This window comes from Pseudorca crassidens, chromosome 11 (genome assembly GCF_039906515.1).
Source record: "Pseudorca crassidens isolate mPseCra1 chromosome 11, mPseCra1.hap1, whole genome shotgun sequence".
In the NCBI taxonomy this organism is placed as follows: Eukaryota; Metazoa; Chordata; class Mammalia; order Artiodactyla; family Delphinidae; genus Pseudorca; species Pseudorca crassidens.
In genome coordinates, this window is record NC_090306.1 from 15,310,865 (window position 1) to 15,338,723 (window position 27,859).

The 27,859-nt window shown below is 38.5% G+C and overlaps 1 protein-coding gene and 1 pseudogene across 17 annotated transcripts in view; one reads left to right on the forward strand and one right to left on the reverse strand.

The window, feature by feature from the left end:
- Positions 1–27,859, forward strand: part of PLEKHA5 (pleckstrin homology domain containing A5) — a 242,584-nt gene that overhangs the window by 207,181 nt on the left and 7,544 nt on the right. For 10 of the 17 annotated variants that reach the window (XM_067695814.1, XM_067695812.1, XM_067695813.1 and 7 more), the window contains 9 exons: positions 12,641–12,742; positions 15,441–15,552; positions 16,447–16,493; positions 17,261–17,449; positions 18,291–18,408; positions 22,228–22,346; positions 25,944–26,153; positions 27,009–27,149; positions 27,678–27,802. In XM_067695814.1, coding sequence (XP_067551915.1) covers positions 12,641–12,742; positions 15,441–15,552; positions 16,447–16,493; positions 17,261–17,449; positions 18,291–18,408; positions 22,228–22,346; positions 25,944–26,153; positions 27,009–27,149; positions 27,678–27,802 — 1,163 coding nt within the window. The remainder of the gene's footprint in view (positions 1–12,640; positions 12,743–15,440; positions 15,553–16,446; positions 16,494–17,260; positions 17,450–18,290; positions 18,409–22,227; positions 22,347–25,943; positions 26,154–27,008; positions 27,150–27,677; positions 27,803–27,859) is intronic. The other 7 variants (XM_067695822.1, XM_067695817.1, XM_067695820.1 and 4 more) reach the window with 1 other exon arrangement.
- LOC137202782 (COMM domain-containing protein 7-like) lies at positions 6,925–8,064 on the reverse strand (annotated as a pseudogene).

Here is a 27,859-nt window from a genome sequence, read left to right on the forward strand (position 1 = left end):
CATTTTATAGCTACAGTGTGATCTAAGTTTAGATGATAGTTTTGAGTGAGAAATATAATTAGCAGAATCTTTTAACCCATAGTCAAGTTACTTGATGAAGAGTCTCTTCGGATTACCAAATCTAAAAGTCTTACTTAGGGCTTCCCTGGTGGCGCAGTGGTTGAGAGTCCACCTGCTGATGCAGGGGACACGGGTTCGTGCCCCGGTCCGGGAAGATCCCACATGCTGCGGAGCGGCTGGGCCCGTGAGCCATGGCCGCTGGGCCTGCGCATCCGGAGCCTGTGCTCCGCAGCGGGAGAGGCCACAACAGTGAGAGGCCCGCGTACCGCAAAAAAAATAAATAAATAAAAATAAAATAAAAGTCTTACTTAGAGTATATAAATTGAGTGTTTTATGAGTTTAAACAGTCTACTTTAGATCCTGTGATGTCATCATTTCTAAAGACAGTAAGAGCACCCGCCCAAGCAGCCCTTTGAAAGGGGAAGAAACCACCTGTTATAGAAAACTGCTAACACACCCTTGTCTGTACCTTCAGTGGGCTGTTTAGGGGGCAGCTACCTTTTAAGAAAGTCCACAGACAGTATAGCTTAACTAAGAGAGGTCTTTCCAACTGCGAAGCCACCAGAATCTCAACATGACTTCAATTCTAAACACTAAATTCACATTCCAAACATGAACTGTTTTTAAAGGAATATGCCATGGTTTTATATAAATCAAAACTTGGTTTTTGTGCCTCTTAAGTACCTTATATTTAATATACTTATTCTTTTTTAAAAAAAATACTATTATTGGAACTTCTCTGTTGGCGCAGTGGTTAAGAATCCGCCTGCCAATGCAGGGGACGTGGATTCCATCCCTGGTCCGGGAAGATCCCACATGCCAGGGAGCAACTAATCCCATTTACCACAACTACTGAGCCCGCATGTCGCAACTACTGATCCTGTGTGCTGCAGCTACTGAAGCCTGTGCGCCTAGAGCCCATGCTCCGCAACAAGAGAAGCCACCGCAACGAGAAGCCCGTGCACTGCAATGAAGAGTGGCCCCCGTTCACCACAACTAAAGCCCACACACAGCAACAAAGACCCAACCCAGCCCCCCCCAAAAAAATGTGATGAGTGATTGAACTGAATGACTTACCCAACATTACAAAGCAAATAAATGCAATGCCCAGAGGTCAAATGCAGGTCTTCTAACCATAGTCCTGAAGACTTAGATCTACATGGCTTTTTATAATATCATCATAGAGAAACTATATGAACCTATAATGTTGTCTGCAAGTGAGAAGTCATTTAGTTCGTCAGTGATGGGTAAGATTTGGAAGAAAGAGGAAGTCCACACAGGACAAAATGCTCTGAACCATAGCCCAGAGATGAGAATGTGCAGGATATGTTTGGAGAAGCAAAAAATAGAACTGACTGGCTGACTGAAATAGAGGATGCGGATTATGAGATAAGAAAGGGGAAGAGGGGTTAAGCTGTCAGTTCCAAGCTAATGAAAAGCTCAGTATCCCTGTGACAACCTGAGTCAAATCAAAATTAAGTTAGAAACTCTTTCATGATGTCATGTCTGTTATGGAAAGTTCTAGGGATGTACAATGTTCCATTAAACTGTTACTTCTTCCCTTACCAAATAGGTTTCATAACTTAAATCTGATTAGTAGGCTTAGAATTTGCTCCATCCCAAGGTAACTCCAGTTGTGATGGAAGTTTTATCAGAATATGTTCAAAGAAATTAATTATGTTTGAGTATCTCATTTTCTGGTTGTTATCCCATATAATCACTTTCCTGGGGTTTTTTTTCTTTGCCTTTAGCATTATTTCTTTGCCTTTGCCTTTAGCATTATTCAGTGGTCATTACAAACCCTCAATATGTTCTTCTAAGACATGTTTTAATGCATAGAATACAAAGCATGTTATTTGTGCCTTTATGTAAACATACTCATTTTGTAGCTTAAGGCTATAAATGGTGTGTTTATAACAACATACTGGACATATGGTTGGCACTCAATGGATGTTGATTAGACATAAATTTGAACTACATTTATGCCAGCAGAATCCCAAAGGATTCCTCTGATTCTTTCACAGTTGATTTGGGGCCTTGGTTCAAATCCAAGCCTTGAGTTATAAAAGATACAACATAAGAGGTATAACATTAAGGCCTCCATAGATCAAAGCCTTGATTCTGAGAACATCTTCTCCTCACCTGGTCGGCCACTGAGGTATTAAAACTAGGATTAACACAAGGTAAACATGTAAAGCAGTGTTCCCTTTGTGTTTGATTTAATTCTTTTTTTTTTAATTTATTTATTTATTTTATTTTTGGCTGCATTGGGTCTTTGTTGCTGCACCGGGCTTTCTCTAGTTGTGGCGAGCAGGGGCTACCCTTTGTTGTGGTGTGCAGGCTTCTCATTGCGGTGGCTTCTCTTGTCGCACAGCGCGGGCTCTAGATGCGCGGGCTTCAGTAGTTGTGGCTCGCAGGCTCTAGAGCACAATCTCAGTAGTTGCAGCGCACAGGCTTAGTTGCTCCGCAGCATGTGGGATCTTCCTGGACCAGAGATTGAACCCTTGTCCCTGCATTGGCAGCCGGATTCTTAACCACTGTGCCACCAGGGAAGTCCTTGATTTAATTCCTGATGCAGCATCTCCTCTCCCTAAGCCCCACCCACCAGACACACACATGCTTTAAGCATATAATGACTTTGTGTGCTCTCCTGGCCTCTACTTCTTTTTTTCTTTCTTTCATTTTAATTTTTTAAATTTTATTCTACTTCTTTTTAACCTAAGCCTGATTAGTGAGAAAAATTTTTATAGCAGTCAGTTATACCTTGAAAGTTTTCAATGTGTTGCTGTCTTTGCTTACGTTTTCTTCTGAAAGCAGAGCCTGGGATGAGGACCTGGGCTCAGAAAGTTTATTTGGGAGCGATTACAGGAAGCTGAAGTGAGGGAGGGAGTGTGGAGAATGAGACAGGGAGGGAGAAAAGCCAATAGAGGTTTCATTTCTGAGTTGGTCACCGCTGTGGGTGACCCTCAGGGGACTGTCTGAGGAAATGAGCTGAGAATGTTTGAACATGAGAATGTTTCCGAATTTTCCGCTGAGAGGCGGAGAGGCTAGGGTATCTATCACTCCTTGGTCGAAGTTGCCCCGGGGTTCTTAATTCACCCACATTTCCAATCCGCCTTAGCTAATTGACCACGAACGCTGGCACACGTGGAGCTGAACCACAGTTTCTTGAAATCAGGTGGGCAGAGGGCATAAACATCTGCTGCAGTCACCTCTCTTGGGGAGTTTACATTAGGCCTTGTCTCTAACTGTAAGAGAAATATCCTCATGCTTTATCCGCTTAACAGGTGCTGCTTTTATTCTTTCCGACAATTCAAGGAGCCAGGTAAAGCAGACGCCATGCACATGTCTTAGATGAGAATGTGGGGCTCATCCAATAAAATATATTTGTATTTCTATATTTTGTACATATATTGTCTGGTTTGGTCCTTAAGCAAATGCTTTGCAAAATAGATATAATTATTATCTCCATTTTATTTTCATTTTTATTACCTCCATTGCACAGATGAAGAAGAAACTCAGGTTCATAGAGGTTAAATGACTTGCGAAAGTGACATAGCCAATACGAAAAAGTCAACACCTAAATCAAGGACTTTTTAAATTCTAGGGCTTCTGTACTTTCTATTCCACTTCACTGTCTGTGTGGTCACTAATTTGTACTTTCTGAAACTTGGAATCAAATCTAGATTCTCTTACTCAGAAATCTCAACTTGGGATTTCATAGTTCAATCCTGGTTTTGGCACCAAAATAATTAATTAGTTAATTAATTAAAATTGGACTTTCAGATATCAGAAAACAAGTATAAAGGCCCCCAGTCATCCCGAATGGCTGGTAGATGGCTTATGCATTTATCTACTGCAGAATAGGACCAATATATGAAATAATAGTAAATACTGTGAATATTTCTGGAGTTTATTGAGTGCCAGGTTCCATTATAAATGCTTTTACATGTACTTAAGCCACATAATAACCCTTTGACAAGGGTACTATTATTACTATGTTAAAAATGGAAAACTGAAGCACAGAGAGATTGCCTAGGGTTACATAGTGAATAAGCATTATGTATAGACTTCCATTAAACTTATTTATGTTTTAAACCGGCTTCTGCATGGGAGGGCCATGAGTAAATGGAGATTTTAGACTAGAATGGATAAACTTAAAGGGGCAAGGGAGGAGGACAAATGAACCTCCTTGAGGAGAAGCTTGCACATTAAATGTTTTCATATTCTCATTCTCAGTGAAACAAAGAGCTACTGAGAATTATGGTGACAGCAAAGTGTGTTTTTTTTTTTTACAGAAGATCTGTTGACATCTATGAATTGTCATGAATACGCTTTGAAAGATTTCAAGATAGTTTTTAAATACCCTGGTCATTTCATGATCACAATACTGCATTCCCAGAAATAGAGACAGTCAGGTGTGATACACCTCCTGATGTGCTGCAGTGGAAAGTACCCAGCAACACTTGTGAGGTTTGGAAAGTCAAATGTGAATCTCAGCAAGCCTCAATATCCAACTAGGAGTTTATAGGAAATACAGGAAACAGAAGAGCAAACTAAGCAATACCACAGGAATTCAATTAACAAAATCTAGCCTCGGAGAAATTCTACAGAACAAGTTCTGTAGAATTCTCTTCAACAAATAAGTAGCAAGGGAATAAAGAGGGGGGTGTAGGGAAATCATTATAGTTAAAAATATTTTTTAGGAAATTCCCTGGCAATCCAGTGGTTAGGACTTGGCACTCTCACTGCTGGGGCCCCAGGTTCTATCCCAGGTTGGGAAACTAAGATCCCACAAGCCTTGCGGTGCCACCACAAATATATATATATATATTTTTTAATATTTTTTAGAGGAATACATATTAATGATTTAAATAAGTAAGAATTTGCCTGTTATTTTCATTTCTTTTCTTTAGAAATGCATACTGATTTATAAATGAAATGATATGATGGCTGGTGTTTGCTTTCAAATAATCTCACAGGGATAGAAAATGGATGCTGTAGATGAAACCAAATTGGCCACGTATTGATAACTATTGAATTAGGGTGCTAGTGGGCTACTTTTGTTTATATTTGGAAATGCCATTGTGTATGTCTGCGAAAGGTTAAAAGAAAATTCACAAAAATGCTAACAAAAGGGTAGCATAATAATAGGTTTTTTTTTCCATCTTATCCTGTATTCTAATTTTTCTACTTTTTTAAAATTTATTTTATTTTTGGCTGCGTTGGGTCTTTGTTGCTGCGCGTGGGCTTTCTCTAGTTGTGGCGAGTGGCAGCTACTCTTCGTTGGGGTGTGTGGGTTTCTCATTGCAGTGGCTTCTCTTGTTGCGGAGCACGGGTTCTAGGCACACGGGCTTCAGTAGTTGTGGCGCATGGGCTCAGTAGTTGTGGTTTGCGGGCTCTAGAGCGCTGGCTCAGTAGTTGTGGCGCAGGGGCTTAGTTGCTCTGCAGCATGTGGGATCTTCCCGGACCACAGCTCAAACCCGTGTCCCCTGCATTGGCAGGAGGATTCTTAACCACTGCGCCACCAGGGAAGCCCTTTCTACTTTTATAAGTGTAAAAATTTATTATATCTTCAATTTGTACAGTAAAAAGTAACGACTTTCTTTGAGATGGAATATTGTTTTGTTTCAAAGAGAAGATTAGAAGAGAAACTAAATATATGAGTTAATGATTATATTTAGCCAATGAGTTAAAGATTATAAGTAGTCAAAACAGATGACTATAATTGTTATCGTAAACTAGAAATTTAAAATAAAGGTGGCTCTATAACCATGCCTGATTTAGTTGAACCTCACTTTATACCGTTTGAATTTGGTCCCTTGCAACATCTTTTTTGGTTTAAAAAAGCCAGTATTGGGGAATTCCCTTGTGGTCCAGTGGTTAGGACTCCACGCTTCCACTGCAGGGAGCCCAGGTTTTATCCCTGGTGAGGGGAACCAAAATCCTGCAAGCCGCGCAGCGTGGCCAAATAAATAAATAAATATTTAAAAGCCAATATAGTAGTCATTATTAGATAGTATAGTAAGATATGTGCTTAGTAAATAGTGATTTTTATTTGAGATGCAGTTATGTAGTAAGGCAAGTATAAAATCATAAAAGGCATTCTTTTTTAAAAAAAATTATTCAAAGTACTAAACACATTCTTAAAAATCTATGGCAAGAAATTTCTACATCCTGAAGGTAAAAACGAAATCAGATTGACTTTATCTTGACTGATCTCAAAAATCAACTGCTTCTAATACCCAGTTGACAGAATTGTTATTGTTGAGTGGTAGTGGCCAAAATTAATATTTTTTGTGCCTAATCCCCAAAACATAACAGTAAATTTACATAGCGCAGTATTTTAATTATCCAAGGTTTAGCAGTGGACATTAATCTGTAATATTTAAAATCGAAGAGTTGGCGCTTAAGAAGCTAATAGTCACATATCTATGTTATCGCCTCGTCTCTATTTTGAAACAGAAAATCTACTGCCAATTCCTTACCAAAGCCTTATGCTCCATTTTTTTTTTTTTCTTCAGAACCTTTTTTATTCTTCTGACCACCAGAGAAGGTCAGCTTGAACCAAAACAAGCTGAAATAGCCTCAGAAGGCCCACCTCATTACACACAACAGGGCAAAACCTGAAGTGAAGCCTCAGTTTTTTTCAGAGCAGACTCAGCATGTATTCTTACACAGGTGTCCACTAAAGACTGATCAACAAAGCACCACCACCACAAACATACAAACACTGTTGGGGGCTCCCCCGTGTGTCATTCACGGAGTCCGCCTCTTCCTCAGCCATAAGCAAGCCCTTCCTTGTTCTTTTGCGGGGGAAGGTCCTCCGTGCATAGAGCGATAGACCATTTATTTACTCTGGAACTTGGAAAGGAAGGTGACTCAACTTATTTCCTCCCCTGCATCTGAGATGCAGTCACTTCTCTGAATATGTGAACGGTGATCTGGGAGATAGGTGGTAGAGGGTCCCTCAACAAAGACTCTTCAGGACCAGCCTGTCAGGCTTCTTAAGTACTTAATCCTTTGTTTTTCAGAAACCTTTGCACCTGGGCTCCCAAGGGGCAAGCAGGCCCAAAGGAGCGGCCACAGGCCTGGGAGCCAGCGGCCTCTCTGAGCAGTCACCGGGGAGGAGGAGGGGGCAGGGAGGGGCGAGGTGGAGATGCAGGGGGACAGAAATCAGCTGAAACACTCCATGCTGGTTCTGACTCGCTCCATCTCGTGCAGGAAGCTGTAGAACTGAGGCAAGGTTAATTCTATGTATAAATTTTCCGTTTGGGGCTTCCCTGGTGGCGCAGTGATTGAGAGTCCGCCTGCCGATGCAGGGGACACGGGTTCGTGCCCCGGTCCGGGAAGATCCCACATGCCGCGGAGCGGCTGGGCCCGTGAGCCATGGCCGCTGAGCCTGCACATCCGGAGCCTGTGCTCCGCAACGGGAGAGGCCACAGCAGTGAGAGGCCCACGTACCGCAAAAAGAAGAAAAAAAATTTTTCCGTTTGATTTCCTTTCTTAACCACCAACTTTAATTGTAAAAACATACTTCCCACTTTTTCCAGTTCTCTGCTCCCAGACGTCACTCCAAATGTCCACTCCATATCTATAAGCTGGTTAATCATCGGAGTCTGACCTGTGGCCCATCGAGCAAGGGTGGGAGCATTCTGTTTCCACTTTTCAGAAAAGTAGGTGACTTTCTCTTCACTGAGACTCAGAGTTATGAAATCAGCCTGGACCTGCTCAGCTGTGAGACTCTTCTTCAAGGCACCATTTGAAATCAGGAGGAGGCTCTTCACGATGCTTCTGACGGGGCCGGGGCTGATTTGCTTGGTGGTGGCAAATTCAGAGAGCTGAGCCAGAAACCTTTCCATCTCTTCTGGCTCAGTGAGGCAGTGGAAGAGCACTTCCTTCAGGGCTGAGAACTTCTGCGCGCCCAGCTGGTTCAGCTGCTGCGCAAAGCTACCCATGGCCCCGGGCACGGGTCGGGTCCTCTGTGCAGTGCCGGCGGCACATGGCGTCCGCTCAGCCCCACGGACCCCCAGCTCCCGCGCCTCCCCAGACTTCCTCCTTCACGCCGCCCTTCATTTTTTAAATAGAAAACAGAACAGGGACTTCCCTGGTGGCTCAGTGGTCAAGAATCCGCCTGCTAGTACAGGGGACACGGGTTCGAGCCCTGGTCTGGGAAGATCCACATGCCGTGGAGCAGCTAAGCCCGTGCGCCACAACTACTGAGCCTGCGCTCTAGAGCCCACGAGCCACAACTGCTGAGCCCACGTGCCGCAGCTACCGAGGCCACATGCCGCAACTACCGAGCCTGCGTGCTGCAGCTACTGAAGCCTGCACACCTAGAGCCCGTGCTCCGCAACAAGAGAAGCCACCGCAGTGGAGAGTGGCCCCCGCTCGCCACAACTAGAGAAAGCCCGTGTGCAGCAATGAAGACCCAATGCAGACAAATTAATTAATTAAATTTTTAAAAAATCCTCTCTCATCTTTTTGGTAGTCTGGGGTTTCATTGCCTCTGAGGATTACAAACCTACTTGTAGTTTGTTTATTTTTTTCCCTGCGGTGGCCGAGTCTTGCCTCAGTACAGACTGTAAAGAAGTAACCACTATTAGAATGTACTTGTTCCAAGCCTTAAACTTGGACTAAGTCAAATTTTTAAAAAGTTTTCTGCCATCCCTCAAGCAACTCCACACATGCACACACACATTTTTTTTTTTAAACCTTTGTTATAGTAGGTCACATTCTCGGAAAAGTACACAGGTTTAACTGCGCAAACATGGCTAACACCCGTAGCAAGACACTGAATTCTACTAACGTGCCAGAAACTTCCCTCCCAGTGATGGCTCCTCCCCAAACACCACTGCCTGACTTTTAAACTCTACATTAGCTTTGCCTGTTTTTCTGTTTTCGTTTTTGTTTTTGCGGTACGCGGGCCTCTCACTGCCGTGGCCTCTCCCGCTACGGAGCACAGGCTCCAGACGCACAGGCTCGGCGGCCGTGGCTCATGGGCCCAGCCGCTCCGCGGCACGTGGGATCTTCCCGGACCGGGGCATGAACCCGTGTCCCCTGCACCAGCAGGCGGACTCTCAACCACTGCGCCACCAGGGAAGCCCTAGCTTTGCCTGTTTTTGAACTTAGTATAATCACGTAGTATATACTATTTGGCTTTTTTTAACATTATGAGGTTCATCCACGTGGTTGTAAATTGCAGGATTTAACTCATTCTCTTAACTGTATGGCATGAAGGTCCATGTTTTTATTGAAAGCACTGCTGTGTTTCCTGACTTGTGCCTGTGATTTTAAGATAATTGTATATTTGCAAGTCGTTACCCCTTTTAATTGCCTTAGTGCACCTATATATTATCTTCTTGACAAAAAAGAAGAGTAATCTCATATTTAAAGATTTTAACGTTGTACTTGTATAAGCCACTAAATTCTTTAATGAAATACTCAGCCAGGTGTTAGGAGGACGGATGTTATGCCAGTGCTGCCTCTTTTCTTCCTGTCCCCGTTGACTTGTGTTACCACCCTCCCATAATCATGCTGGAGGAGCCCAGAGGTAAAGGCAGAAACAGGCCCATCAGGATAATGGGACTCAGGCCAACTGGTACAGTACAATGGCAGGACTTTCCAGGTTAGGAAAATTGGAAGTATATTGTGTTTCTTCACCCCTAGAATATTAGTAGAGTAACCTCTACCTCTCAATCTCTATTTTTCCTGTGTTTCTGTAAGAAAGACAAGAATTTCCACCATCCTAAAATGTTCTTGTATTTAGTTGCGTCTGCAGCACCTTTGGTCTCCCCTTGAACTTTTCTACAAAAGAAGCTCAGTGTCAGCCTGGCAATGCCATCTCACTTCATTGCTGGGCTGCCACTGGGTCTGTTATCCTCATTTTACCCTCCCTGAAGCTTTCAAAGGCCCACTATTTAATTTTGCAATTTTTGTGGTGCTTACAATTTAGAAGATGGCTAGAAGCAATTTTTCTTTTCTTTTTTGGGCACGCCGCATGGCTTGCAGGATCTTAGTTCCCCATCCCGGGATTGAACCTGCGTCCTCAGCAGTGAAAGCGTGGAGTCCTAACCACTAGACTGCCAGGGAATTCCCTTTTTTTTTTTTTTTTTTTTCCTTTTCTTTCGTTTTGCAGGCAATTTTTCTTGAAGGAGATCAATATCCTTATTGATTCGGGTGAAAACAGTTTGCTGAAGCCAAGTCAGGAGGGTAATATTTACACAATATAAATGAGATTTAAATCTTTAGTCCTTTACCACTTTGCCTTTTTAAAATTTAATTCACTGTGAAATCTGCATAATAACTCCCTAAATTATATAATATAGAGATGATAAAAAAAAATCTCCAGTGGTTTATCTCTACTTTTTTAAAAAACGTAATCCAGGGCTTCCCTGGTGGCGCAGTGGTTGAGGGTCCGCCTGCCGATGCAGGGGACACGGGTTTGTGCCCCGGTCCGGGAGGATCCCGCATGCCGCGGAGCGGCTGGGCCTGTGAGCCGTGGCCGCTGGGCCTGTGCGTCTGGAGCCTATGCTCTGCGGCGGAAGAGGCCACAGCAGTGAGAGGCCCGCGTACGCAAAAAAAAGAAACAAAAAACAAAAAAACGTAATCCATTGTAAAACCCACTTATGGACTTCCCTGGTGGTGCAGTGGTTAAGAATCCACCTGCCAATGCAGGGGACATGGGTTTGAGCCCTGGTCCGGGAAGATCCCACATGCTGCAGAGCAACTAAGCCCCTGCGCCACAACTACTGAGCCAGCGCTCTAGAGCCTGCTAGCCACAACTACTGAAGCCTGTGCGCTTAAAGCCCGTGGTCCTCAACAAGAGAAGCCACCGCAATAAGAAGCCCGCACACCACAGCAAAGAGTAGCCCCCTGCTCAACGCAATTAGAGAAAGCCCGCCGGCAGCAACGAAGACCCAACGCAGCCATAAATTAATTAATTTTTTTAAAAACTTTATAAGGAGACATCTTAAATTCAAAAAGCAGTTATTCCAAATGGCCCAAATTTTAACACTCATTTTAATTTTTAAAGGTAATTTTCATTGCCTAAGTTTTTAAGCAATTGTAAGCTAGTTGCAGAATATAGAAAATAGAGAACCTCTAGGAACTTGAATATTGCTGCTTTATTTTTTTTTTTAACTGTTAAGATGATTTTCAGTACCTCTCTTCTACATTCAGTACCCTCTTTTCTTATCCCAAAACTATTGCTGTTGTTAAACTAGCATTTCCCAGGGGAGCTTTGCTTAGAGCAGTTCAAGTCAAGAAATCTATGGTCAAGGGAAGTTCTTAGACAAGAGTTACTAATTCATTTTACAACAGCATTCAGTAAACATTTGTTGGTTGTGTCATGTGTGCCAACATCACGCTAGATACTGGTGACAAAATAGTGATCAAATATAGTTCCTGTCCTTAGTTTATCAATTTGACCTCATACCACTCTCTGAAATGTCTGAAGAGTACGTACACTCCTGTGGAATAGCTTCCCTGAAGCAGAATGACATGACAATGTACTTTTGAGCACTTGTAGAATTATTCTATATTAAATAGATGACAGGTGGATAAGGATCAAGTATGAAAGTTTTCTCTGTGATTTGAGGGTTTGGGGGTAGTTCTTTTTCCCCAAAGGAGAAAAGTATAGGTGGGTAGTACCTCTATTGAGTCTCTAGGAACAAAATTCACTAGATTAGTTAGCTGAATTAGCTTCATTACATTACTGTAAATTTATTCTAAGTGAAGTCATGTCAGGCTTCTGGTGTTATTGAAAATCCAGCATGCTAAAATACAACCTATTTAGTGTTTTTATTCCTGGACAAATTTTAATCATGTCAGATAAGAAAGTGCTTTATTTATGCCTCTTCTGCATTTAAAAAAATCACTTTCAAGAAAAATTTAATGTATTACTATGAATAAAATAACACATTTTGGGCTTCCCTGGTGGCGCAGTGGTTGAGAATCTGCCTGCTAATGCAGGGGACACGGGTTCGAGCCCTGGTCTGGGAGGATCCCACATGCCACGGAGCAACTAGGCCCGTGAGCCACAACTACTGAGCCTGCGCGTCTGGAGCCTGTGCTCCGCAACAAGAGAGGCCGCGATAGTGAGAGGCCCATGCACCGCGATGAAGAGTGGCCGCCACTTGCGACAACTAGAGAAAGCCCTCGCACAGAAACGAAGACCCAACACAGCAAAAATAAATTAATTAATAAACTCCTACCCCGAACATCTTCTAAAAAAAAAAAAACACACATTTTCTCAAAATAAAACTCTTTAGATATTAGAATCAACTGAATATTTTGATGTCATGAATGAATAAATAATAAATAGTTGAGGTGGGTTTGTTTGGGTTTTTTTGGTTGTTTAGGGTTTTTTTTTGGGGGGGGTGAGTAATTTTGAGTATAGCAGCAGCACAATAATAAATAATTCAGTTCCTCAGTAAATTTTTCTTAAATTGAGCAGAAAAGAGGAAAAAAATAAAGGAAAATGAGTTATAAAATTTTTTATGTTGTCCATTGTAAACTACAGGATTAATAACACACCAGCACATTTTCTCCATTAAAGTAATTAAAGCTCTGATTTCAGGAACTGGAACGAGCATGGAGAGAATATGATAAGTTAGAATACGATGTAACTCTCACCAGGAACCAGATGCAAGAGCAGCTAGATCGCCTTGGTGAAATTCAGGTACAGAATTACAATATTTTTACATTGTTTTAACTGGCTTTGACTGGTACTGTACAACCCGTCTTGTTAGCTTCATGCACACCGTTAACAGTTTTTGCATTATTGGCTACCTAACATCTGGGTTTCAATACTTTCAATGATAGGAATCTTACGATCTCACAAAGTAGCTCATCCCTCACTGTTTAAAAGTTCTTTATCCTATTGGGCACATGGTGAGCCCTAGAGTGTTCTGTGCTCCTAGCTAACTATGTCACTTAGCACTGAAGTGTCAAATTATCTTATCCATTCTACATTAAATCCCTCTCATTTATCAAACCATTATTTAGCCTATTGTCTTGACTGCTATTTTATTAGAATAGAGGAAGATGCAGCACCATTTGGCATAAAGAATCCAGTTTTGTGAATAGGCAGATACGGAATGCAGTTCCAGGTGTTTGTTTTCTTATCTATAAAGTTGAAATAACAATACTGTCTTAAAGTGTTGCCCTGAGGAATGGAAATAATACATATTTAAGAAAATAATAAAAGTCACTTTATGCTTGTGACCCTATGTAAATTTGGTCATCTGCATTGGAAGCCCAGTAGACTCAACAAATCAATACAACAAATAAAGAGTAAGGTTGACTCATAGAATGTCAACTGTCTTCTATGCGTGCTGTCCAAAATAGTAACCACCAACCACGTGTAGCTGTTGGGCACTTGCAATGTTGCTAGTGTGACTGAGGAACTGAATTTTTAATTATCTGAATTTAAGTAGCCATGTGTGGTTGTGACTTCTGTACTGAACACTGAAGTTACTAAATACAATAGAAAAAATTGGTAAACATCTAAACCTCAACCAAGGGGTCAACAAACTTTTTCTGTGAAAGGCTAGATATTAAATATTTTAGATGTTACAGGTGTATACGCTCTGTCACAAAATCTTTGGTGTTTGGGGGGTTTTAATAACCCCTTAAGATTATAAAATTTATTTTTAGCTCACAGGGCATAAAAAAGAAGCCATGGGCCAAAGCAGTTTGCCAATCCTGATTTAACCTAACAAAAAAAAGCTCATCATGAAAATTTAATAACTATATTATAGGACATAAGAGAAGACCTGAATAAATGGAGAGGTATAATTGCTATACTATGTTCACCGATGGCCTGATTTAACGTTATCATGATGGAAATTCTTCCCATAAGCACAATTCCATTCCAACCAAATTTCCAGAAAAAATTAACAAAATGATTCTATATTTTTAGGGTATAATAAAGACCACAGTAGTTAGACATTTTTTGAAAAAATAAAGAACTAGGAAACACACCTTATGAGAAGTAGCATTGCGCATGTAACCTTAGGCCAGTTACATAACAGCTTTGTACCTCAGTTTCTACCGCTGTAAGATGAAAATAATAATGATACCTACCCCTGTTGGGTTATTATCATGGTTAAATGTGTTGATTTTTTTTGAAGCACTTAGAATAGAACCAGGCAAATAAAACAGACTATATATATAAGTGTTTGTTAAATACATAAGTAAACAATGAAGACAATATAAAAAACTTGAAAAATGACATACTAGGAAGAAGTGAAGTATCTTTGACCTCTAAAAATTCAACAAGTCACTGTCTAGATTTGCAAAGAACTTTTTAATTTGGAGAAACAATGCATTAGAAAAATAGACAAAGAACATGAGTAGTTTTAATTAATGGAAAATTTAACTCACATTGCTAACAAGTGTTTGAAAAGTTGATCAGTGTAACTAGTAACCAGAGAAATCGCAAAATAAAACAAAAATGAGATTTTCATTGTACACCTTTCAGATAGACAAAAATATGTATATTTTTTAAATTAGTGCAAAAGTAATACATATTCTATATGTGCAATTATCTGATTTTTATAGTTTATATTCCCTCCCTATAAGTCTTTATCAGTATTCACATCTCAGGGCTGACATAACTGTTACAGTTATCGTACTTATTTACCTATTTCTTTTATAGTTATATTCTAAAAATGATATTTATCATTTTTGTATTTATCAATGCGTCATTAGAGTTTTACTAGAATCTTACTAAGATGATCTTATTTTGGCTTCAGTTAGAGTATTTAGCCTAAGGGACATGAACTAGGGTAGTAAAGAAATAACTTTAGGATAGAGTAAAAATGGCAATAATCAATTTCAAAAACTGAAAATTTGTCCTGCAAATATATTTAACTCTATCAGTAAAAACTCTTCAAATTGCCCTTTCTTTTTTTTGTTTTTTGGCATGTCTCTATGTTCTAGAACTTAAGAGGCTAAAATACTTTCCTTTTTTTCCCCTAAAAATGTTTTGTTTAATTTGGGATTTGTGAGTTTCTGATCTGTTGTGTTTTTGTTTTGTTTTGTTGGTTTTGGTTTGGGGGAGGGTTCCACATTTTTAGTCCCATCTAATCAGTATTCCTTCCTGGGATTGTAAGTAACTCAACACAGTGCGTATTGAAAAGATGTGAAATAGTGTGTGTAGGTCTGAAATATTTAATTTTTCTGTTTCTCTGCTTTTTTTCTTTTATCTTTGCCATTGACATTGTAAAATTGAGAAGGTCACACAGATTATATTAAATATTCTTAAAACTTAATCCACTGCAATTCTCATTTTTTAAGTTTATAATTAGTGGAATTTATAACTGTATTTAATGATTTTTTCCCCCTGTATGTGGTCTGTCCATTTTTACTGATAGACTGAATCAGCAGGAATTCAGCGTGCACAACTTCAGAAAGAACTCTGGAGAATTCAGGATGTCATGGAAGGACTGAGTAAACACAAACAGCAGAGAGGCACTGCAGAAACAGGTACATTAGCTTCATCTTTTATTCTGCACTTATTGACCATAATAATATATCTAAATGGAATAACACATAGAATTGGATTTCTCTTGTTATTTTAATGGATTTTTGACATTAGAAAACAGGCACTTTGTAATATTGAATCAGTACCCAAGTTTATATATAATATAGAAAGCAAAAGTTTGACCAACCACACTCACACAAAAATGAATCATTGTTTTGTGTCTATAATTATAAATGCACACAGTGTTTTGGTTTGGGGAGTTTTTTCCCCACAACAGAAAATGTTGTTTTTCATCAATATGTTTTTTTTCTCCTTAACAATACAATACAATAACAGCTGTGTAAGAATCATTGTGTAGATGAACTATAATTTATCCATTTCAGTGTTGATGAACAATGTAGGTTGCTTCCAGGTTGTTGGGTGGGTAGGTGGGGTTTTTTGTTTTTCTTTCATAAGCCATGATGTCACGAACATTACTGTGTACATAATAAACACACCTGCTAGTACTAATGGGTTCTAGGAAATGAGAAATAAGTGCACATTTTTCATTTTGATATGCACAGCCAAATTGCTCTCCTAAAAGATTATATCAAATCATACTTAAACCAGTAGTATTTGAGAAAACCCATTTCCCCATACTCTTGTTTATATTAGATATTTCAGTTTGTATTTTTTAATGTATTGAGGTTTTTAAAATATATTTTATTGAAGTGTGGTTGATTTACAATGTGTTAATTTCTACTGTATAGCAATGTAATGGGTTTTAAATTCATAAAACAAATGAGGGGTTAGAAACTAAAGACTTTGTTTAAAATAAATGAAATTGTTCCTTTTTTCTGTAGATTTAGGAAGATATGTTTAGTGTAAGTAGTTATATTTTACAATTTTTTTAATAGGCATGATAGGATCAAAGCCTTTCTCAACAGTTAAGTACAAAAATGAGGTAAGTTTGGATTGTTTCTCTAACTATAAATTAATTTATAATTAAAACATGAATTAGAATTTTCTCTACTCATAACAAAAATGTTTTCTAAATATGTCTGAGTTACTGTTTTGATCTTGAAATTTTGCTGGTTCAGTAATTTGGTTCTTCTAACAAATGTGATCTTCTTCCCTTTTCTTAATGGAAAAAAAAATTGAATCACTACTTCTCATCTATGTTAGAACTTTAACATTGTCATACTTTTTCTAATCTAAGTAATTTGAGTATTTATTTATCATTGTTTGGTATGATAAGTTGGCTGTGTATCATGCATACCATAAAGAAATGACAACTACAAAGAGATACTGTCAACCTAGTTGAAAGCATCTGTGGTCTTGAATTTTGTATAAAAGCCAATCAAAAAGAAATGTTCTTTCTTTTCTCTTAAAAATTAGCAAAACAATACAGAGTGAGATTTTTTTAATGAATTCTTTCCTTTTATTTTTAAAATGAAATACAGTAGTTTCATACATTTGTTTTGATGTTGAGCTTTAGAGTAAAGCTAACCTGTGTGTTACAGAAAAAATTAAATGCAGTCAAATTTAAAACCCAGTTATTGGCTATCATAAACATTTTTTTGTTTTACTTTTTAATATGAGACTCTTGGCTTGGCAGTGTCCCTTTAATTATCTTAAAGTGAATGTAAGTTAACTTACCATTGCAAAGAATTTCGATATACTTAATTCAATATGCTTATCTAAATAAGGTGACTATTCTACAATCTTTAGGAAGAGGAAGTAGTCCCACCTCGTCCTCCACTTCCTCGGTCCTATGACTTTACAGACCAGCCTCCCATAATCCCCCCTCTGCCCAGTGATAGCAGCTCCTTGCTCTGTTATAGCAGGGGCCCAGTCCATCTGCCCGAAGAAAAGAAGATTCACCAAGTTCAAGGATATCCAAGAAATGGATCTCACTGTGTAAGTGGCTGCAATAGCCACAGAATAATCAATCGTACATGCCCTCATTTTTCAAACTTAATTTATTTTAGACTCAAACTTTTTTTTATTATAACACCACTTTTAGCCAGCACTTTTTTGTTCATATATAACATTATCATTTGTTTTTCCTGTTTTAGTTTTACCATTCTTATTTTGTAATATTTTCACAATTTTAATAAAATTTCATAGTTTCTGCTTTTCATGAATATTTTCATAAAGTGGTTACTTTATGTGCCTGTGTTTAAGGAGCCATATTTTAAATATACCATTTCAGGATATTAGAAGCAAAATGATATCTTTAGATCAGAAAGACGCAAGGAAAAGAAGATTCTTACCAGGAATGATCAAAAGGTTGGGATGTGGGCAGTTCAATCTAGGAAAACTGTTAGAGGATGTGGACATTGCCAAGGAAAGACATTACCCATGGAAACTGGAAAAAAGGAGTTTGGGGATTAAACAAATAAATGTAAAATGTAATAAGCAAGGAGAAGAGAACAAGGAGAAAAGGAATAGGGCTAATTGAGTTAATATGATATAATTATTTTTAGACTTTAGTTTTACTATGATAAAAATGTTCTGATGACTTTGTCCCTAAGAGGAATATTCTTAATTTTAAAATCAAAAGATATGCTGGTTAAAAATCTTTTATAAAGTCTTTTTTTCTACCCTAATTGTAACATATATATTAATTGTGTTATACCCAAGATAGCTGACTGAGGCTTTTAATTGTTAGAGTGTGAGTTTTTAGAGATAAACATTTTAAAAGAGACTTTTGCCTTTTTGTGTGTGTTTGTGTGTGATTACATATCTTCCTTTCAAGGGTCCAGATTATAGACTCTACAAGAGTGAACCAGAGTTAACAACAGTGGCAGAAGTTGATGAGTCTAATGGAGAAGAAAAATCAGAATCTGTTTCAGAAATGGAAACTTCTGTTAAAGGTCAGCATTTGAGATATGTTTTATCTCCTGCGTTTTTCAGACACCTTAGAAATAAATTTAGTTTATATGTTGACACAGTACATATACACGTCCACAGTCCCTCATCTGAAACCTTTGGAATCTGATGTGTTTCTGAATTTAGAAGTTTCAGATATTGGGAAGATAACATGACCCATAAACCACATATCAACATATGTGCTGAGACATATGTTGAGACAAATATGCTGAGACAAATATGGCAAAATGTGGGATTTTTCAGGAAAGTAATTTCTGATCATAACCCACTAGTCAATTTTTTTTTAATAATCTGCTAAAGGGTCATAAAGTAAAGCTTGAAAAATAGTAAGTGGTAATATTCACATAGCTTTTTCCATAATTGGAATATCCTTCTAGGTTTTCTAACGCTGGGTTTTGTGTTGTTGTTGTTTTGGGTTTTTTTTTAATTAGAAAAATACTGCTATCTTGAAAACTTAATATTTATATGCCTTTCTCATTCTCATCCAAATCATATCTTTTTCTCATTGAAAGTCTTTGTTAACTTTATCTTTTCATACACAGATGTAAGTGAAACAGTCATAGTCTTCGTCCTTACCATATTCGTGCATATAATTATAAATACGCAGGAAATATCAGACTGCAAATAAAAGTAAATGTTTTTGGCAAATAGGTAACTAGATACCTGGCCAGTCCTCCACAGATTATAAATGCTGGTTCATATCATTTTAAATATTTTTGAGACACTTCAACAAGTTGCAGAAAAGTAAAGAGAGGGATGTTCAGGCCAAAAATTATATGAAGGGTAGTGCATTAGTCTGCTCAGGCCGCCATAAAAAAAATACCATAGACTGAGTGGTTTAAACAACAGAAGTTTATTCTCACAGTTCTGGAGGCTAGAAGTCCCAGACCAAGTTCTGAGAGGGTTTGGTTTCGGGTGAGGACTCTTTTCCTGGCTTGTAGATGCTGCCTCGCTCACATGGCCTTTCCTATGAGTGCCTGTAAATTCTCTGGTATCTCATTTTATAAGGACACTAATCTGTGGGGGCCAGGGCCCCACCCTTATGACCTCATTTAAGCTTAATGACCTCCTTTTAATCCCCATCTCCAAATATAGTCACATCAAGAATTAGGGCTTCAACAGGAATTTTAGGAGGACCAATTCAGTCCATAGCAAGAGGCATCCAGGAAGTAAAGTGGAGCGTGAAAGCCAGCTTTCACCTTGTGACAGGACAAAGATCAGAGCATGAACAAATTAGGAGTCTGCTAGGAGACCCCCTCAAATAAAGCTGGGGCCCTCTGAGGGTTATACTCTCAGTGAAAACTGATTAACTCAATTTCATCAAAATTTAAAACTTTTGCCCATCAGAATGGAAGAAAATATTATCAGTACATATACCTTACAAAATCCTTGTATCCAGAATATATAAATAACTCTTGCAAATCAGTAATAAAGATAAACAACCCAATAAAAAAGTAGGCAAGGGCTTCCCTGGTGGCGCAGTGGTTGAGAGTCTGCCTGCCGATGCAGGGGACATGGATTCGTGCCCTGGTCCGGGAAGATCCCACATGCCGCGGAGCGGCTGGGCCCGTGAGCCATGGCCGCTGAGCCTGCACATCCAGAGCCTGTGCTCCGCAATGGCAGAGGCCACAACAGTGAGAGGCCCGCATACCGCAAAAACAAAACAAAACAAACAAACAAAAAAAAAAGTAGGCAAAAAAAGCCTTGGAGAGTTAACAAACCAGGTATACAAATGGCCAATAAGCACATGGAAAAGCTTACAACTTATTAATCACAAAAGAAATGCAGTTTTAATGCAAATAAAAATCACATTTCACACCTTCTAGAATGGCTAAACTTGAAAGACTGACTACCTAGTGTTGGTTAGGATGTGGAACAATTGGAATTCACACACATTTCTGAGGTGGTATAGGATGGAACAATAGTTTGGCAGTTTCTCATAAAGTTAAACATGCAGTCATCATAGCCAGTAATTCTATATATTTACCTAAGAAAAATGAAAACATAATCCCTCAAAAGACTTATACAAGGGTTGTAATAGCAGCTTTAATTCATAATAGACAAAAACTGGAAGCAGTCATATGTCTGTCAACAAGAGTACGGCTAAACAGGTTGTAATACTTCTCAGCAAAAAACTGATAGATGTATTTAGTCATAACAATGATATCATCTGAAATGTGTTCTCTAATATGGCTTGAATTCTTCCTGGAAGTTTTTCCTCTTTTAAATTTTGGGTTTTTTTTTTTTTTTTAGTATATAATCATAAGCTCTCATCTAATAAATTGTCTGAAGTGTACAGATCGATTACAGTGTAGTTTATTTTGTACCACATGACTTAAAGTAGGGCTTTTAAAAATGGACCACTGACTAGCATAGTAGAAGGCTTTTCTTTATTTGAACTGTAAAAATTACTTGTAATACATCAGTCCAGCTCTTCACATTCTCAAATATACAACTGTAATAAACACAGAGTTCATAAACCATATTAAAACTTCATTAAGCTGCAGATTGTTTGGTTCATAACCTAAAGGGGCCCTGAATGATTGACCACCATTTGTCTTTGGGGGGAAAATAAGATTTCATTTTTCTGCTTAGTTAATGTAACTTTAATGAGCCCAAAGAGAATGATTTTTTTTTCAGCAAACTATTGAGATTTGAATAATTTCTTATTTTACTTGTGTCCTCAGTGGACAATAGTGTATATATTCTGCTTACACAAGATGACTGTGGTACAGATGAATACATTTTATGTGAACTGATCATTAGCTTTTATTGTTGTGTTAATGATTTTGTGTGTGTGTATTGTTTGTTTTCTAATTATAAAAGTAGTGTGTGTTCATTTTAGAAATTTTTCAAAAATGCAAAAGTAAAAGTAACTTCAATTACCTATAGTCAACTATTGTTAACATTGTTAGTGGATTCTTTATTGAGGTGGTGCAGTGTGATTGAAAGAGACCAAATGGGAATTAAGGACATTTAGGTAAATCACTTAACCCTTCTGGCCATAACTTTCCTCATCTCTGTGAGAGGATTAGATTAAGGTACTTTTAACCTGTGAAATATTGTAAATACTTCATGAAGAAGCAGAGCAACAAGGGAAAACGGGCCAAAGCAGAAGCTCTAGCCATGCTGCTGCTAAGTTATATGTACTTGAGGAAGTCAGTTAACCCAGATTCTGCACTTCATTTACCTTCTTTTTTTACAGGGCTGTTGTGAAGATATATGATCCACTGCGTATCATTAAATTTTATAATTTTTTTAATGTCATCTGTTATCATCAGTAGAACTTTATTTCTAAAGCTAACCCTAAATTTGTCTGGTTAGTATCATTGCTGGCTTATTAGGTAAAACAAGTAACAAAAGGTTATTACATTTCCCTGTCTCTTCCTAAACGATACATTTATTTGCCTTCTGATTTTAAAAACCTCAGAGAAAGTCGTTGTTGGCTTAAGTTAGCGGAGCTCCATTAGTTACCTCCTGATTTTATAAATGCTTTATTGTTATCCAGACATTTTTTAATTCCCCATCTCCTACAGTATGCTATGCCTCTTCAAAAATAATATTTTTCTTCCTCATCAACATGTAGGGGCACATATTCATTCTCCAAGTCACTTCGACTTCATGGTAGGAAATATACAAATTTCATGTGGTAAGAACAAAAATCAGACCCATCTAAATACCAGGATAGTTTCTGAAAAGCAAAAATCGTACACTATTTAAAAGCCTCAGAAATTGAATATGTCCAAATAAAGCCATGTCATGTGAAGATGTTTTGTAGAACTTAATGCTGTTTTTATTTTTAGGTTCCCACTTTCCTGTTGGAGTAGTCCCTCCAAGAACAAAATCACCAACACCCGAATCTTCGACAATAGCCTCATATGTAACTTTAAGGAAAACTAAGAAGATGATGGATTCAAGAACGGTATTTAATTATACATTAATTTCCAGAAGGATTCTCAACCTATTTATTGCCACCTTGTATATGTTTTAATTTTTAGAGGTTTCTTTCAAAACTTTTTTTTGGGGGGCCACACCACACTGTTTATGGGATCCTTCCCCGACCAGGGATCGAACCTGTGCCTGTGCCCCCTGCAGTGGAAGTGCGGGGTCCTAACCACTAGACCTCCAGGGAATTCCAATCAGAATTGTTTTTTACATACTCTTAAGAAAAATTTAGTAATCTTAATTTTTTAAATTACATTCAGGGAATGAGCACCTCAGAGGACAGGCCTAATCTAGGTTTTCTTTGCTCAGACTCCACATGTGGTCTTTGGGGCACAATTTGTGGAATCTGTTCTCAGATAGCTGCCCTATGTTACCTCTCCTGACACCTCTAAAAATTTCCTTAGGAGAGTGACAGACATGTGCTGTGGTCACCCAAGCGAGTGGACTTCCAAGCCAGCCTGAGTTTGTAGGGACTTTCCGCTGCAGTAGACTTGGAGTTTGCCAATCCTCTGGTTACAATGAGCAATGTGAATTGAGAATGAGAAGCAAATCCTGTACTTCACACTTTCATCAGAGATCCATTTAATTCAGACTGGCTTTTAACCAGTCTAATCTTGGTCTTCTTGGGAAGATTCTCAAAGGACTTAACTCCTTTCCCCAAGTACTCTGTAGAAATTTGGGCTGCAAAAGAAATTTTCCTTTTTATCTTTATAAATTCTATTTATTTGCTATGAGATAACTTAAAACTATAAGAAAAGACTGAAAGGTACAACAAATGATAAGATTTATGATTATTCTTGAAAGATATTAAAGTATGGTACAAAGTATATGCCAGAAATTCTGACAGATTTATATACATAAGAAATATAATGGTCCTGTAATACTGCTGTTCATAGAGTTAGGCATTTTTTAGTTTAAAAGGGTGTTTTCTTTGGAAATTATAATGTGAAATAAGGCAACAGAAAAAAAACCTTTAAAAATGCATGTCGAGATCAAACAGAAAGATATTAGTGGATTTATATTATTCTGTAACTATCTTTTTTTTCAAATAACTATCTTTTTTTTTTTTTTTTTTTTTTTTTTTTTTGCAGTATGCGGGCCTCTCACTGTAGTGGCCTCTCCCTTTGCGGAGCACAGGCTCCAGACGCGCAGGCTCAGCGGCCATGGCTCACGGGCCTAGCTGCTCTGCGGCATGTGGGATCTTCCTGGACCGGGGCACGAACCCGTGTCCCCTGCATTGGCAGGCGGACTCTCAACCACTGCGCCACCAGGGAAGCCCTAAAATAACTATCTTAAATACTACAAGAAAGACTTCTACATAACCAAATACTGGGGGGAAAGTATAGACGACTAGTTACCTAATATTGTACCGGAAAGTCCTTTATAAGCTATACAGATACCAGAAGAAAATACTTGCAGTATAACAGACAAGTTTCATAATATTTGAGGAATTAATATAAATCAGTTATTTTTAGGGTTTTTTTAAATGGAAACTATGTAACAGTAATTCACAAAAATATGAAAATTGCTCAACACTGATAATCATTTTTAAAGTGCTAACTAAAACCCCAGTGAGATACTCTTCTCCAGTTATACTGGCAAAAAGATCTAAAAATTAATATCTGGCATTTTAAAAGAATAGATTTGTACAATACTATAACTTGGAAAAGGAAGTTTCAGTGAGACAACACTTTTGCACAAACACAGAAAAACCAGGAAGAATACATGTTTGTTGTTACTAAAAACAAAAGGAGGGCTTCCCTGGTGGCGCAGTGGTTGAGAGTCCGCCTGCCGATGCAGGGGACGTGTGTTCGTGCCCCGGTCCGGGAAGATCCCACATGCCACGGAGCGGCTGGGCCTGTGAGCCATGGCCGCTGAGCCTGCGCGTCCGGAGCCTGTGCTCCGCAACGGGAGAGGCCACAACAGTGAGAGGCCCACATACCACAAAAAAATAAATAAATAAATAAAAGGAAAGAGTGCTAAAGTAGCCAACTTCCCAATGAGTATCTAGAATTTACCTTTATTTAAAAAAAATTTTTTCACAAAAGCAAATGCTTTGTTTCACAAATGAGAAGCATCATTTCTGCACTCTAAGGCTTTTCATTTTTCATTTTCCTTTCAGTTTCTACGTGAGCTCTTCAAGATATTCTATACAATAGAAAACAGTTCTAGATCTGTAGCTACTGCCCTGCAGACACATTTTAGATTGCAGTGGAGAGAAGAGGACCTTGGCCGTTATCCTGACATACTGCTTAGTCACGGAAATACTTACCTCTGCCCTGGGTTCTTTCCAAAACACCAGCAACTCCACCAATGTCTCAGTCAGTTCCCAGCAGTTCAGTCCAGAGGACACAAAGAAACCTATGCATTCTATTCTATAGATCTTAGAATATGTTTAATCTCTAAAATTTCTATTATATAAAATAAGCTAAAATTTCCTTATGATAGTTATTGATATACTTATTTTCGATCTCATACCAATATTGTTTTATATCTTTAGTAAGAAAGTGAGAAGTAAGAACTGGTTGTTTAATGTGACTAATATTTTTTTTTTTTTTTTTTTTTTTTGCGGTACACGGGCCTCTCACTGTTGTGGCCTCTCCCGTTGCAGAGCACAGGCTCTGGACGCGCAGGCTCAGCGGCCATGGCTCACGGGCCCAGGCGCTCCGCGGCATGTGGGATCTTCCCGGACCGGGGCACGAACCCGTGTCCCCTGCATCGGCAGGCGAACTCTCAACCACTGCGCCACCAGGGAAACCCCTAATGTGACTAATATTTTTAAACCCTTCAGTAAACCATAAAAATGAGCCATGTAGGGCTTCCCTGGTAGCGCAGTGGTTGAGAGTCTGCCTGCCGATGCAGGAGACACGGGTTCATGCCCCAGTCTGGGAAGATCCCACATGCCGCGGAGCGGCTAGGCCCGTGAGCCATGGCCACTGAGCCTGCGCGTCCGGAGCCTGTGCTCCGCAACGGGAGAGGCCACAACAGTGAGAGGCCTGCGTACCACAAAAAGGAAAAAAAAAGAGCCATGTAAATGTATATATGTATATAAAATATAACCTTCTGATTTATAGAAAATAGATTCTTCCATAGTTTTTCATGAACTAAGGATGTTTTCTCTACCAGTCTTTCCACAGTAAAAAATGTGTGACTTGAAACATTACATTTTTAGTATAATAAAAGAAATTGCTGATTTTTAGAAGCTATGCCCCCTGTTTTCTCCTAGTTTGAGTTTTATACAATTTCCTATCTCAGGGCCGTGGGGTAGGGTCACTCCAGAGCTGCCGTACTTTTTTGTATTTTGTTTTTAAAAACAAGCAAATCCCCTCCTTAAGTTCCTCTTCTCTCCCCTCCCTCCTACCTCTTCTCTCTCTCTCTTTCCATCGCTGATCCTGCATCAGTGCATGCATGAAGTAATCTGCCGTTCTGGTGTTATCTAAATGACATCCAAAACCTCCACTTGAGATTTTGCAAACAAAGTAAATGCATTGCAGGACATTTTTTATTCTAACATACTTTTCAGAAGTTATCCTGTCTTCAGATATTCATCTGTTTGTTTACTTTCAATTTAAAGGAAAGACCAAGAAGTGCAGTGGAACAGCTCTGTTTGGCTGAAAGCACTCGACCTAGGATGACTGTGGAAGAGCAAATGGAAAGAATCAGGAGGCATCAACAAGCATGCTTAAGGGAAAAGAAAAAAGGATTAAACATTATTGGTGCTTTAGACCAGTCACCCTTACCAAGTCCTTCAAATTTAAGGGAAAATCCATTCCGGGTTACCCAGGTATATCAATTGCTTTTACTCATTCTTGTGGGTAAATCTAATATCACTTGAATCTTAGAATCGTAGAGTTACATGGTTGATGGGCTTTTAAATGTCAGCAACATGGATAGTTATATTATTCAACTCTTATAATATGCCAGGACAGCTTAGTAAAATGGAAATAGCCCTGGGTTCAGAAAACCAGAGCTAAATTACTTGTTGGATACCCTCCTATACGTTGTGGACTTAATCTCCTCTACTGTAAATCAAAGAAAGATACAACCTGTCCTATCTACTTCATGGAGATAGTAAGAAGATAAAAGTGTTTTCAACAAATGTAAAATGCCATGCAGGTTAGCAGGATGGTCCCCAGTTCCCCTCCCAATGAAATGTGTATTACTCTGTATACTAATTTAGCCTGACCTAAATTGTAGCGAGAGGGTTTCTAAAGAAAAGTTCTACTATTCATTACATTTTAACTTTAGTCTTATAAAGAGACACCATTCCGTTTCTTATTACTTATTTGTTTGTTTGTTACCCTGATTCATAAATCAGAGCAGACTAAGGAACCTTTCCAGTGGCTTCAGTCTGGTCTATCCCTGTTAGTAGACATGGACCAGCTGAAAGTGATTCCCTGCCATCATAGAAATCCTCTTTCTGCTAATGGTGGTTCAACCAATTAACAGTTGAATAACTGCACATTCTACACATTACAAAATAGATGAGTAATATATATGATTCCTCTGTTGTTTTTCATAAGGAAACCCTTGCAAGTGAAGAACCAACTTTAAAAAACAAAAAATTAATAGGTACTATCTAAAAACTATGCATGTCCATATAGTATGAATCTAAAAATGCTGTCTATCTGTTGAACAGACTCGAAGGAGGGATGATAACCTTAAGGAACCGGATGCCGTCATTAGAGAAAATGACGTGAAGCCAAACCATGAAACTCCTGCCGCAGAAACTGTTCGACTAAAAGAAGCTGAACCTCAAAATACAGATTTCAGCGAAGAGGTAGAGAGATTATTTTAGGACAGATGTTACAAAGGGGTGGATTTTTGAAGATAAGATCAAGTGAGAATGTTGAAAATAGTTACGTGTCATTCTGTCACAGGGGCTATATAGATCTTAGTGAAATGATAGGCTTCGTATAATTTGATTGATGTATTCAGCCACAACAAAAACTGGGTTAATTGAAAACTTAAAACATGATCAATCAAGGCTGGAATAAATTATCATTAACCCAATTAAAGAATCTTATATCCCAAAGCGGCTAACTAGTGGCAATGTACCTTTTATCCTAGTAGCAAAGGACATTAATTTTTTTTTTAGTGTTTTTTTTTTTAAGTTTTGCATTGTATTTTATTTATTTTTTATAGGACATTAATATTTTTAATGCACTTGAATATAAATTTATATTTCAGTAAATATTTGATAGGGTATGGGTTTTTTAATAAACTTTAGGAATCATTTTAGATAATTCACTAATATATTAAATGTGGTAAAAATGATTTGAAAAAGAGAATTTTTCTTCTTCTATAGTTTAAAAAAACTGAAAATGCTTTTTCCGAAACACTTTTCACACCTGAGCCAAATGGAGTAAATTCTGAGGAAGTGGTGGATAAAGAAGAAAACAAAGAAAAGATGCCCAAGGATGTTCCATACAGGTAATAATTAGGAAAAACAAACAAAGGAATCATTCACAAAATTGTATACCTGCTTAA